General features: G+C 38.4%; 1 protein-coding gene across 1 annotated transcript in view; it reads left to right on the forward strand.

Annotated features, from left to right (window-relative positions):
* Window positions 1-13728, forward strand: part of sema5a (sema domain, seven thrombospondin repeats (type 1 and type 1-like), transmembrane domain (TM) and short cytoplasmic domain, (semaphorin) 5A) — a 238508-nt gene that overhangs the window by 53726 nt on the left and 171054 nt on the right. Inside the window, exon 2 of the mRNA XM_036558268.1 lies at window positions 11401-11607. Coding sequence (XP_036414161.1) covers window positions 11478-11607 — 130 coding nt within the window. The 5' untranslated portion in view covers window positions 11401-11477. The remainder of the gene's footprint in view (window positions 1-11400; window positions 11608-13728) is intronic.

Consider the following 13728-nt stretch of genomic DNA (forward strand, 5'->3'; position numbering starts at 1 on the left):
TATGCTTCTTGACCTGGTTTTTCACCTCTTTTAAATATTTATGATTTTATAACACATTTTTTAATTGTGGGCAATATTAGGGATCCAAGCACTATTACCAGAACTGTGTTGTTTTTGTTAGAGTTTTGATATATGTTTTTGCTCTTTTGAACCTTTGATCAAACCTTGTATTTTTTATTCCAAAAGAATCTTATAACCTTGCACCACTATGGGAATTGTAGGCCAGTGCCGACCCCAGCATGACCTCAACATTCTACTCTCCCGAAGTAAAATAAATACATCAACAAATAGTTTGAAATATCGGACGCATCTAAACATCTGTCTAACACCGAAATTTGTTTTTTAAACCAATATTTGCTGAAACTGATATGAGTTCAATATCATCATTCATCGTTAATTTTATAATTTTGTGTTGTTTTCATGATGAGCAATGAAAGGGGTCCAAGCACTAGTATTGGAACTGCACTGTTTTTGCTATATTATGTGCACAGATTCATTTATCATATTTATTAACTATTCAATAAGATGAGTGATCTGAATCTTATTGAATTATTACAATAGCATGTCAATATCTGATGAATGCTTAAATGAGAATACCACTAATTTTAAACATTGCACAATGTGAGGGTTGAGATGTAAACAAAGTCATGATGTAAAATGGTGCCATGCTGAGAAATCTATTGACTCTCAGTGGTGGTGATGAGAACCGGGGTTGTGATGTATGTATATATGTATGTGTATATCTGTGAGGGAGCTTTTAGAGACATTAAACTTTTCAGATATCTGGTTCCCATCACCATCAATATGAACAATTCTGACTTGACAAGTTTCTGTTGAACTCTCGTATTCTGCATTGGTTTTCACCACTCAAGATTCCACACATCTGCAGCTAGTTTTGAACTCTGACTCATTAATTGTAATATAAATAAGTTTGTGCTGTTTTGACCCTTTTTTATTTTCAGTATGAATTTGCCTGCTGTGTACATGCTTTATGTTTAAGAGTGATAGATAGCAAGATAGAAGTTTTTACTCTTAACCTACATTTTAGAGCATCCATTGGATAAGAATCAAAATTGTATCTCCTGTTTTACTTTATCATCGGTGAACAGACTGCAAAACACAACATTTCCAATATTTCAGTTGCCTTGTTGTCATACATGGTAGCAGATTGGAAAAGAAATAAGCTGTGAACTTGAATCAAAAGTGTCCTTTTAAATGAATCATTCCGACTGCTTTGTTTTCCAGGACAAAATACTACTGTAAAAACCCTTAAAATAGCATTTTTTTTGCTCAGATCAATGCAGGACGGTTTGACAGTCTTGAAAACAATAGTCTGTTATTAACGCCACAATTCATTATTTAGTATTACAGGTGTTCGGCCTGAGCCAAAATTCTTTTTCAACTGTCACCTCATTGTTCACTCTATCATTTCTAGATTCACCAGCTGAGCCTTATTGAACCCAGCAGAGGCTTTAGGAAAATGCCTCTTTAATTATGCATTTTGTGTTCTAATGCCTGGAGGCAGTGTGAACTAGATGGCCTGTTTTTTCCTGTTTTTGGACCAGATGTTCCTAATGCATCCTCAACCAGACAGGAGTCAGGGGCTCAGTCAGAAATGAGCTATTTCACTCCAGGCTTGAATTTATTATCTATTAAAATGGGCAAAAGTAGGCTTTGTGGCATGCACTGGGACTGAACGATATGTTTTTGCCATAAATCAATGTAAAAATAAAAAAAAAAAAATGTATGCAATATTTTTTAACTTAAAAAAGTTAAAGGGACTATACCAATGAATTTTCTTCTTTTTTTTTTTTTTAAATAGGAAAGACTTAGTATTCCAAAACAAGTTTCAAAACATACGGTTCACTTGCCAGTCCATACAGTCCACATATAGACTTAGCTGACAAAACAGCCTGTTTTAAATTCATTGTTTTTGTGATGTCATGAAAATCAGTGCATTTACATAGGCCATATTCAACAACAATTTAGCTCCGCCCATTCACACTGAAGTTGGAAGGAGTTCAGCCTGGGCTGCTTTCTAAAGAAGGCTCAATGCAGCACAGCCAATCAGAAGACAGACCTTATACATATATCAGTCTTAATGGCACAGTAAGAAAAACAGCCTGTTTACTTCGAAGGGATAAAGAGAGGTTGGAAAGTGGTCATGTAAAAATGAATTATAAGTTTTGTCTACATGTATTTCATGAAAAGACAAGAAAAAACAAAATGCAATCAGAAGGTAAGATATAAGTCCTTTAAGTGAAAAGGGGAATTTTATAGATTTTTCAAAGTTTCTGTATAATTAAATGGTTAAGATGTAAACAAAGTCGTTCAGAGTGGTTTGGTGTGAAATGCTGTGTTCTAGATGAACTTACCAGAACAGAATTGTTCAGTGTTGGTGATAGGAACCAGACATCCAAATCTTAAAACTCCCTCACAGAAAGTTATTACATGAAATGTTAATGAATACACTGCCTGATGTCTGAGACATTGTTTTGGATAGCAAACAAAATGGTTATATATGTGTGTCAGAGATTGCAACCTCTGGTTCCTATCACTGCCACTGTGAACAAATCTGACTTTTCTCTACATCGAACTATTTCACATCAAACCACTCTGAATGATTTTGTTTACATCTCAACCTCTGAATTCTGCAAAAAAACAAAAAAATTGGTGGTGATCCACTTTAACCTGGCTGCCTTAACATGATTTGATTGCACTTAATATAACATAATAAGTGGGGATGCGTGATTATATCCGAATCATATTGATATCAGCAAATACAGTTGTATGCAAAAGTTTGGGTGCCCTGGCCAAATGACGTTTTGTTGATTTTCTAAGTGAAAATAAGTTAACGCATCCTCTACAGAGAGCACAATTCTGCTCATTTTAATACACAATGACTAGTTATTTGCTCAAATAAACATATTGGGGAAAAAATAAAGTAGGAAGAACATGTGCATGAGTCCTGTGCAAAACGTATGGCACATTTTATATTTTATGTCTTATTTTTTTCCAATATGTTAAACTCAGCAAATAAGCGGACATTCAGCACTAAAGTGTGTAGACAAATTCCCTATTTAAGTGTGTTCTCTGTAGAGGATGTGTTAACTTATTTCACCTAAAAAATCAACAAATTGAGGAATTTGACCCAAAGTTTTCAAATTTTGCATATGATTGAGAGCAGAATGTTTAGCCGACGCTTGGTTTCTGCCCTAAAATGCCTGCATTGTGTTCATGTTACTGCAGTTTTCCTCAATATGGGCCCTTTAACAGTGGTGGAGATGGAGGTGACTGAAATCGATTGTGGTCAGCGCTGAATGATGTTTGTGGTCCTGCGTGTTGGTGCAATTCTCCACAGCAGCTTTGAAGAGAGCGCAGTAGTTTCTTTCCTGCCTATATTGGCTTTGCTGCTGTGTAAAGTCTGGTGTTTAGACTAGCCTGCTCTGAGAACTGAAAATGCAGCTTTGTACGTGTGAGTTTAACTCAAGTGTGTTTGAACTCTTCAGTAGAAACCCACCTGTACAAACACAGACGAGAACACAACTCAGATGTGACATTAAAGTCCACCAAAGCAACCTGAGCCTACATGGGAAATCCACAGTGAACCAGCCAGAAAAGTCACTAAAATTCACAACAAATTATTGCAAAATAACATTATAGCATTCGAAACCCACCTTTCCAACCACTGTGGCACAAAAGTGATTGTTGAGATGATAAAATGACCATAATTTTGAACACTTTCTTTAAAAGTTATTCTAATTTTACAAGGCCCATATCATGCAAACTGAATTTTCCAGACTTTTTTGAAATATTATAGTTTGCCGTTGTATGTAAACATTGTAACGTTTACAAACATAACACTCCCCAGTCCATATATGGAAACTGAATGTCAGAACAGCCTATTCTGAATTGATGCAATTTGTTTTGGTGACGGCATAAAAAACAGAGTGTTTACACATATCCACCCTTTCAGCCTGCAGCAGTTTAGTTTCACCCATTTACACTAAAGCTATAAGAAGTGTTTCAGCCCAGGCTACTTTCTGAACAAGGCACAATACAGGCAGTCAGAACAGAACTTATTTACATATATGAGTCTTAAAGGCACAGTAATAAAAACAGCCTGTTTAATTATAAGCGATAAAGAGAGGTTAGAAAATGGTCATTGGAAAATGAATTGTTACAGTTGTTGGTGCAGAAAAAACACATAAATATTGTAAGTAGATCAAAAAAAACTAAAACTAACTATTTTTCTAATACAAGAAAAATACAGAATATGGGCCCTTTAACATCATTTACGTTTACAAAATTCTAGTAATAATAATAATAATAATACATTTATGTACTGCCTTTCATGCATTAAAATACAGTTTTCAAAGATCATGAGAACAACAGAGAAGAAACACATTGAACAGAATAGGAAATAAAACAATATAAAATTCTATTTATAATGTTAATAATTAATAGTAAATAATGTGAATTAATAATGCTAATAAAAATGATATCAAAGAAAAATGTGTAAAATAGAAAAGTAATAAATAAATAAATAATGTGCTCTTCAAACAATGAAATGTTAAAGTGAATCTAAAATTGAGAGAAAAGCTGTTGGTGAACCTCTCAGATGAATCGTCTCTGACCTCACGCTGTTCCTCTTTGAGGTGTATAATTGTATGTTTGAGCAGAAGATAATGAATGAAAATAAAGCCATGTGCAGCGTAGACACTTTATAATGACTGTAATCACTCAGCATCTGTTTAAGGTCACTCACAGCCATGTATTCAGTACAGGTCATCAGAAATGAGTTTGAATCAGATAGGTGTGGCTGTTTGCGCAGTTATTCTCAGCGGGTTCTGCTCTCACTCATGATCTAAAGCTGGAAATGATTATTACTGTGTTGTAGACCTAAAGCAGGGTTCTTGAGTCAGCCCATTTATGAAATAGCTGAATATACACTGTACTGTATTTGGGGCTGTCAAACGATCAAAATAACTAATCGTGATTAGTTGCATTATTTTGTGCAGTTAATCGCAAATAAAAAACATGTGGTTACATGTTACAATCTGGTGACAGTATCCATAAACTCACTGGCTCAGATTTCTTCAAAGTGGTGGTGATAGGAACAAGGAGTCACAGTGGCTTTGTTCCACCAGTGACCCAACACATTGATGATGGTGAAAGAGTAGAAAATCTGAAAAAAGTATGTTTTCTTTGGAGGCTGTTTTGTCTTAAAGCATCCAGCATGTACCCTTCTGCTATAAATGTGTTTTTAAAAATGTGTTTTAAGGGTTTTTATGTTTTTAGTCTTCTTAAAACTATTACAAAACAATGCCTCAGACATCAGGCAGTGTTTTCATAACCATTTCATATAATAACTTTCTGTGATGCAGCTTTTAGAGGGAACAAGTTTCTCCAGAATGCAGCATTTCACAGTAAAAACTTCTGAAAGACTTTGTTTACATCTTACGTTTTGTAGAAATTTGGAAAAATCGATGGAATTCCCCTTTCACTTAAAGAGCCCAAATCCTACATTTTGCTTGTATTTTATTTTTTTCCCCTTTTGTCACATATGTGTGGCAAAAACAGACATAATTCATTTTTACGTGACTGTTTCCCAGCCTCTATCCTTTAGACTGCTTTTGTTACTGCACCTTTAAGACTGATGTATTTAAATGAAGAAAGTTTGAAGAATCAGTGAAATTAAACAGACCACAAATGAATTGCTTTGAAAGCTCACTAACAACAAGTATACATGCTCTCTCACAGATGGAGAGCCGCCTATAAGTCTCTGAATGTTATTGATTTTGAAGTAAACTTAGGTGTTTAAAGGGCTCATATAATGGAAACCTGAATTTTCCTCACTCTTTTTCAATAAGAGTTTGATGTTGTATATAAACATTGTTAAAGCTTTAAAATGTACCCCTTTGTACCCAGTTCAGAGAGTCCATATATAGAAGCTAGGCCGAAAAAACAGCCTGTTTTAAAGGGCCCATATCATGGAAAATCGAATTTTCCACGCTTTTTTGCAATATAAGAGTTTGAAGTAATATGTAACATTATTAAAGTTTTGATATGTACTATTTACTGATCAGTTTATATAGTACACATATGGAAAATGTGCTGCAAAAACAGCCTGTTTTGTATTTCTGTGATGTTACAAGAACCAACTCATTTACATACGGCTGCCTATTCAGCCTACGGCTGTTTGGCCCTGCTCAGTCATAATGAAGTTTCAGCTCTGAGTGCCTTTTGAATGAGGGTACAATATAGGACAGCCAATCAGAACAGAGCTCATTTACATAGATCACTCTTAATGGCACAGTAACAAGACCAACCTTTAAAAATGATCATGTAAAAATGAATTACGAACAATTCTGGTACATAATGTCACGCAAAGGGGTCAACTGCATCTTAAGGGAAAAATATACAGAACAAGAAAGATGTAGGATATGGGCCCTTTAAATTATAGTTTTTGTGATGTCATGAAAATCAGTATTTACATATATCTGCCTATTTAGCTTACAAAAATTTAGCCCCATCCATTCACACTGAAGTTTAAAGGAGGGTTTCAGCTTAGACTGCTTTATGGAATAAGGCAGAATACAATGGAGCCAGACAGAACAGAGGTCATTTGCATATAGCCTTAAAGGCACCGTAACAGAAAACAGCCTGTTTAGTTCTGAGGAATAAAGAGAGATTAAAAAAAAAGAATAGTAGCTGTTTTTGGTACATAAACCCACACAAATGTCATGAAAAGACCTTAAACACGAGAAAAATGTAGGACATAGGCCCTTTCAAAACAGTGCTTGCTAGGTTTGACAGTTTTCTATATCAAATGTCATTTTAAGGCCTTTTTTACACCACTAGCCTTATCAGAAACATTCATGGCAGAGAAACTGACATTTCTCTCTTTTTTCAAAGTTAGATTCCAAGTAGCCCCATTTCAAAGCAGCACTGCGTGGGTTTGCTTAGGAGCGGGAAATGAAAATACGCATTGCATTCACGCTGTCCTTGTATCTGTCCATAAAGTGGTCAAATGTATGTCTTTGGAATGCCTGTGTAGGCACGTGTCATGTTTCAGCTTTGATTAACTAATTGAGGTGCAGACCCTTATATTGACCTTCTGAGTTTAAGGAGTTAATAACATGGTGGCCTGTAGAGGTTGTGCTGATAGACCACTGCACATGTGCTGAGCCTACAGGAATGTAAAGCCTACACTAACTATAGACCCCAAATGCCAGACTGCCACCAGGGGAATTCCACCATTTTTTCCCCCCAAAATTTCTGCAAAATTCAATCATGAAAATGTAAACAAAGTCATTCAGGGTGGTTTGGTGTCAAATGCTTCATTCTAGGAAAACTTACCAAGTCAGAATTGTTCACAGTGGTGGTGATAGGAACAAGACGCCCAATTCTAAAAGCTCCATCACAGAAAGTTATTTCATGAAATGGCTATGAATACACTGCCTGATGTCTGAGACATTGTTTTTTGATAGATTTGAGAATGGTTTGGCATAAAACACATTTTTAAAATCCATTTATGGTGGTGAGGTGCATGCAGGGGCGAAATAGTTGTGAGGCAAAATGGAAAAAAAATTCAAATTCATCACTATTTTACCATCAACATTAGACTCACATATGGTTCACTGGTGGTTTGGATAGCAAATAAATGGCTATATTTCAGACAGCGTGACCTCTGGTTCCCCTCACCACCACTATAAAGAGTCTTCAGTAGTAGTAAGTTTTTCTACATTGAACCATTTCAAATCAAACCACTCTGAAAGAATCACAACTTTTCATATATGTAGAAATTTTAAAAAATCAGTGGAATTCCCCTTTGAAGTAATTGATTTAAGCTGTGCTGCACTGTGTGACTGCATCGGTTTTTCTGAGCTGTCATATATGGATGAGACATTTCTGATGAATAGAGAGCTGGTGGGATTTTTGACTGACAGGATTTGGCAACCCCACAGCACAGATGCTTTACATTAACATAGACAGATAGCACTGCATGTTCCCCTCCCAGCTCTTTGACCTCATGTCAAGAGAGGCCTTTCTATTTAGGACAGGAACACATGAAGGAAATAAATCAAAGTTGTTTGTATTTTAGGGGAACAGATGTACACAGAGTGGCCACTTTATTAGAAACACCTACCTTGTAGCTACGCTCATTGGCCACTTTATCGGAAACAACAACCATGTAGTTTATAGTAGGTTTACAGTTACGGACTGTAGCTCATCTGTTGCTGCACAGTTTATCAACTCACCTGGACTACAATCAATAGATTGGGACCACCATAGGACCACCACTATACAAATACAACATTTAACATGTTCCTGCCTTCTTTTGTAAAGCCTGGTCTGCTAACCAATTTTATTCAAAATTCTTACTTCGGGAATTCGGTCTCATTGTGTCCCTCAGACCTTAGCTGTGTTTTATGTGCCAGTCATAATTAATTTTTACATGACCAGCTTCCAACCTTTCTTTGTCCCTTAGAATAAGAATTTTGGTTATTGTGGCATTAAGACTGATAAACGTAAATGAACTTTGATTGGCTGCCCTGCATCATGCTGCACTCAAAAAGCAGTCTAAGCCCAACACCCCATATAACTTCAGCATTACTGGGTGGGGCTAAACTGCAGTGGGCAAATTGGCAGAAACGCTGTATGGCCAAAAGTATGTGGACACCCCTCCTGATGATTGAATTCAGGTGTTTAAACCACACTTATTGCAAACAGGTGTATAAAATCAAGCACATAGCCATGCAACCTCTATAGACAAACATTAACAGTAGAATGGGTCATACTGATGAGTTCAGTGACTTTTAATGTGGAACTGTTTCCTTTGCCTCTTAGAATGCCTCCTTTGCCACAAGTCAATTTATGAAATTTCGGCCCTACTAGTGATGTAAAGCACACCACCACTGGAGCAGTGGAAATATGTCCTCTGGAGTGATGAATCAGCTTTACTAATTGGCAGTCTGATGAATGAATGTGGGTTTGGCAGATGCCTGGAGAACTTATTGAAATGCGTAGTGCCAACAGTAAAGTTTGGTGGAAGAGGGATAATGCTCCAGGGCTGTTTTTCAGAGTTTGCATGCAAAGCAGCATGCAAAGATATTTTAGACAATTATATGCTTTCAACTTTTTGGCAACAGTTTGGCTGAGGCCCCATCCTGTTCCAGCATGACTGTGCCCCTGTGCACAAAGCAAGCTACATAAATACATTGACGAGTTTGATGTGGTAGAACTCCAGTAGACTCAACCTAGCAGAACACCTTTGGCATGAATTGGAATACTGATTCTGGGCCAGGCCTTCTCGTCCAATATCGGTGTCTGACCTCACAAATGCTCTTTTGATGGAATGGTCACAAATTTCCACAGACACACTCGGAAATGTTATGAAAAGCCTTCGCAGAAGAGTGGAGGCTGTTAAAGCCACAAAGGGGAGCCTTGTAGCCACACAAAGGAGGCCAACTCCATATTAATGCCAATGTTTTGGAATGGGATGTCCAGTAAGCTCATATAGGTGTTAAGATCAGGTGTTTGCACCCTTTTGGCCAAGTACTGTAAATGTAGAAGTGTTGTTTGCAGCTTAGTTTCCATATATGGACTGTACAGTACATTTTGAAACATTAACACTGTATACTGCATACTACACACTACATCAAACTCTTTCATGTTTTATCTCAGAGGGATATCAACAGTGACAGGCATGTACAGTGTATGGTCCATGAATGAACTAGTCGTAGAGAGTCGTATTCTCTTGTACAGAGCAGCCTAGTTTGCATAATTGTTTGCAACATTTCAGTTATTCTCCTGGCTAGTGTCACTTCAAGGCTGAGAGTGGTCCACCGCCCAGGAATATCCAGCTATCTGTGATCAGAAACTGACCGTTGCTGGAGGGTGAGAGCAGTGACCACCAACCCTGCTCTAGATGTCTACCTTCCAGCAGAGTCTAGATGCAACCACAATCTGTTACACCTACTCCAGATAATTAAATCCTTGATGAGCTGGATTAGATGTATTACTGCTAGATAAAAAGGGTTCAGCATGTTGTAGATGCAGGTTGGAACTAAACTCTGACCACTGGGCTAGAGGATGGCTAACACAAACTGCGCATCGACACAGCTACAGTCGCTATTTGTACACCAGTAAGGAGGAGTTACAAGAGAGGTTACTGATAAAATGGCCAGTAAGTGTACAATTGAAAGAAGGCCTTGAAGTTGGAAGCACGATGTTTCTGATGATTCATTAGAGAGTTTGATTGTTTACTGAACTGATTCTTTTCAGCTGTTCTTTCCAATTAATCAAATGTGAGCCAGTTCAAAGAAACGGTCCCCAGTATGTAAAGATTTTAAAATGTTAAAAGCAGTTTTAGAATATATAATACAGATCTAAACACCAAAGGGTAGATTGTGAATCAGTCCAACCAGCTGATTGAAAAGAATTGCTTCAAACGAATCGATTCACCCACTAGTCAGGCATCGCTGTGATTTCCTTGCAGCAGCAGAAGCTAAAATGATCGTTTCCATTCCCTTCTCCAGCTGAAATGATACCATCATTTGATTTTCGTTCATTCAGAGCAGATTTCATCATAGTGATCATCTCCCATGATCTGTAGCTTTCACAGCAAGGCTGCTTTACTGAAATATAAGCCTGAATAAGATGACAACGATCAGTTAATTTGCAGTTCAGCTATGGGAAACTTCTTGTTGCATCTTTGAAGAGTGAGCATATGCTGTTTCAGTGTCTGTGTGATGGTATGTGTGTTATGGGGATAAAGCTGCAGACCTGTCCACTGATTCATAGGCCTGGGGTCAAAGGGTCATTGTGAAGAGAGCAGGGGTCAGGGGGTTGGAGTGAAGGCCCAGACAGCTGCTCTGTCTCAATCTGATTAGCCCTGTTTTGCGTCTTTTTTTTCTGTCCAGTTTTCATGTGTATTTTATATTTTTGTGTCCTACATAAACCCTTAAATGAGTGTTTGTCTATCTTCTTTTGCCAGCGACCTGGGATTTTTGTAACACAAACTTATATACAAACTGCCATGATAGAGTAAAACTGTTATAAAATTAATTGATTGTACCAAAAATATAAATGAGCTTGTTATGTTTTGATATTTTGCTTGAAAAAAAAATTAGATAGGAGATATTAGGTCATGGGTTGGTATTGGTCTGCAATTGGGGGGCGGGGGGAGGTGGGGGGTGTACACAAATTTCACCCCTTGTTTAATTATTTATCGGTTTCTACTTGTCAATCAAATGTGTTAACACACCCCCCAATAAGCCCGCCCTGCCCCCTGGGGGGTTGCTGTCTGAACACCCCTTAGTTCAGTTTGAGAACTATCAACATTTTGCATTTGAGACCTAAACATCAAATTGGCTTTGCTCTCTCTCCTTGTAGCTGTTGGTGGCTAATGCCCAGCGCCCCGCTTTCTCTCCCTGGCCCCGTCAGTAGTGTGCTGAGTCCAGCGGAGGCTCATGGCTCCGCCCCCGGCCCACCGCCTGCTCCTCCTGCTGCTGCTGCCCACAGCGGTGACCTGTGGGGCGGGCACAGGGGCTCCAGAGTCGCCCTGCCAAAAAACCGAGCATCCACTCATCTCGCACACAGGTGAGTGCCTCATTTGCTCATTCAGTACATTCTGAGAGCTGGATTACTCAGTTAGCCAGGTAAGTTTAGTGATAGTTCAGAGAAAAATCACATCAACATGGTTTTGCCCTTTACCCCAAATCCACTCAATCAGCAGTATCAGAAACCACCTAATCAACTCTATCTGAGATTATTGAACAACTCCACACGGTTTGAGGCAAGTGTGTGATGATTTAGTCATGCAGTTAGTACGATGCTAATTAGTGGGCTATGAGTTTTTATTACTTGTTAGCTACATTAGCCTTGGATCTCCAGTGAACAACTAAAAAAGCAAACTTCTAAACATACATGCCTCTAAAAACTCACTCACAGAAAGTTACTATATGAAATTGTTGTGAATATGCCATCTGATATCTGAAACATTGTTTTCCAATTTTTTGAGAAGGTTTTTGCCATAAAAAGTCATCTTAAAAACATCTTGATGGTGGAGGGGTACATGCAGGGTGTTGTGAGGTAAAACAGTGCCCAAAGACAACTTTTCAACAATTCAGAATTTTACAATTCACAATTTTACCATTAACATTAAATATTAAAAAATCAGATGTATACGTTCATTTTTTAGAATAAGTAAACCTTGTTTTCTACCTCCACCAGTTTAAGGAAATCACTTCTGACTTGGTAAGTTTCTCTGGAATACAGCATTTTATATCAAACCACTGTAAATTACTTTTGGGTCAAATCCCCCTTGTAATTTGGTACACTATTGCACATCAACAATGAAAACATGCCCATTTGTGTTAAAAGCAATTTTGAAGAGCTAAAGGTCCCCCACCAACTGTTGGTGGGCAGTGTATAAGTTAAATACATGTAGAGTTGTTATGTGATGTGCAGTGCAGCTCTAGTTCAAGGCCTAATATAACTGACCTCAGGCGTGCTTAGAGGCAGCATGCACATACATTTTTAACCAGTATATGTTTGTCTGCGTGTCTTTTCAACACAAGTCAGAGACAAACAATGTTAACAAACTTTGTCACCTACCCCACAGGCTGAGTTCTTCATCCTTCTCTGTCTCGCTCTCTCTGTCTCTGAACGCATGGATTGTGTAATCAATGTAAATTTAAAAGGCAGACTCAATAAGTAATTGAGCTACTCTACGGAAAGTGTTATCCTGAGGGCATCCAGTGTAGTTAATGCACTACAAGGTCACTTTCAAGGAGCTACAGCTCTAAACGAATGGAGGCTTTAATTTGTTTTAACCAGTATGTATTGTGGACCGTGAACAGTATGTGTAGGTAGAGCCACTGTGGGCTTGTTTGTCTTTAGATTGAACAGGAGGAAAGGGACACGGCTCAGTTTTGCTTTAGGGTGCAATAGCATGGCTCTTTCTGAGGGGAGGGACTTCAGAAACTGGACAAGGTCAGTTTTCTGCGACCCTCTGGCAGTTAATAGGAATGTAAAGCAGAAACAATGGCAGGGACGGCTACAGCCAGAAAATGCTGTGCTGTGCAACTTTGACTACTGCCATTACTGTTCTATGGTAAAACACCAGTTTGGCGTACTGTCTCAAATGTGAGGGTTCAATTAGTACATTTTAAGCTTTTATTGTTTGTTGAATTAGAATTTTCTTTACAATATATGAATTCATTCGGAGTACATTTTTTGAAGACACTGGTTAATTTAGTTGATCTTTTCATTTTTCTGAAGATCTCTCATCACACTGAGAAAAGACTGTCAGAAGCCATGTTTAAGTGATTTTAATTCAGTATGCATCTGCAGTCTTCATCACTGCCCTGCGATGGACTGTCAGCATATCCAGGGTGTTTCCTGCATTCCGCCCAATGACCGCTGGCACCCCTCCCTCCGACCCAGGAGGATAAGCAGCTTAGAAGATCCTTCTGGGTCGCGGTGGGGTGCTGGAGCCTATCCCAGCTGTCATTGGGCGGAAGGCAGGATACACCCTGGACAGGTCGCCAGTCCATCGCAGGGCAGACAGACAGACATACACATTCACACACTCACTCACACCTAGGGGCAATTTAGCACGTCCAATCAGCCTGACTGCATGTCTTTGGACTGTGGGAGGAAACCGGAGTACCCGGAGAAAACCCACGCAGAGACGGGGAGAACAGGCAAACTCCACAC

This window comes from Colossoma macropomum, unplaced genomic scaffold, assembly GCF_904425465.1.
Source record: "Colossoma macropomum unplaced genomic scaffold, Colossoma_macropomum, whole genome shotgun sequence".
NCBI classification, from domain to species: domain Eukaryota; kingdom Metazoa; phylum Chordata; class Actinopteri; order Characiformes; family Serrasalmidae; genus Colossoma; species Colossoma macropomum.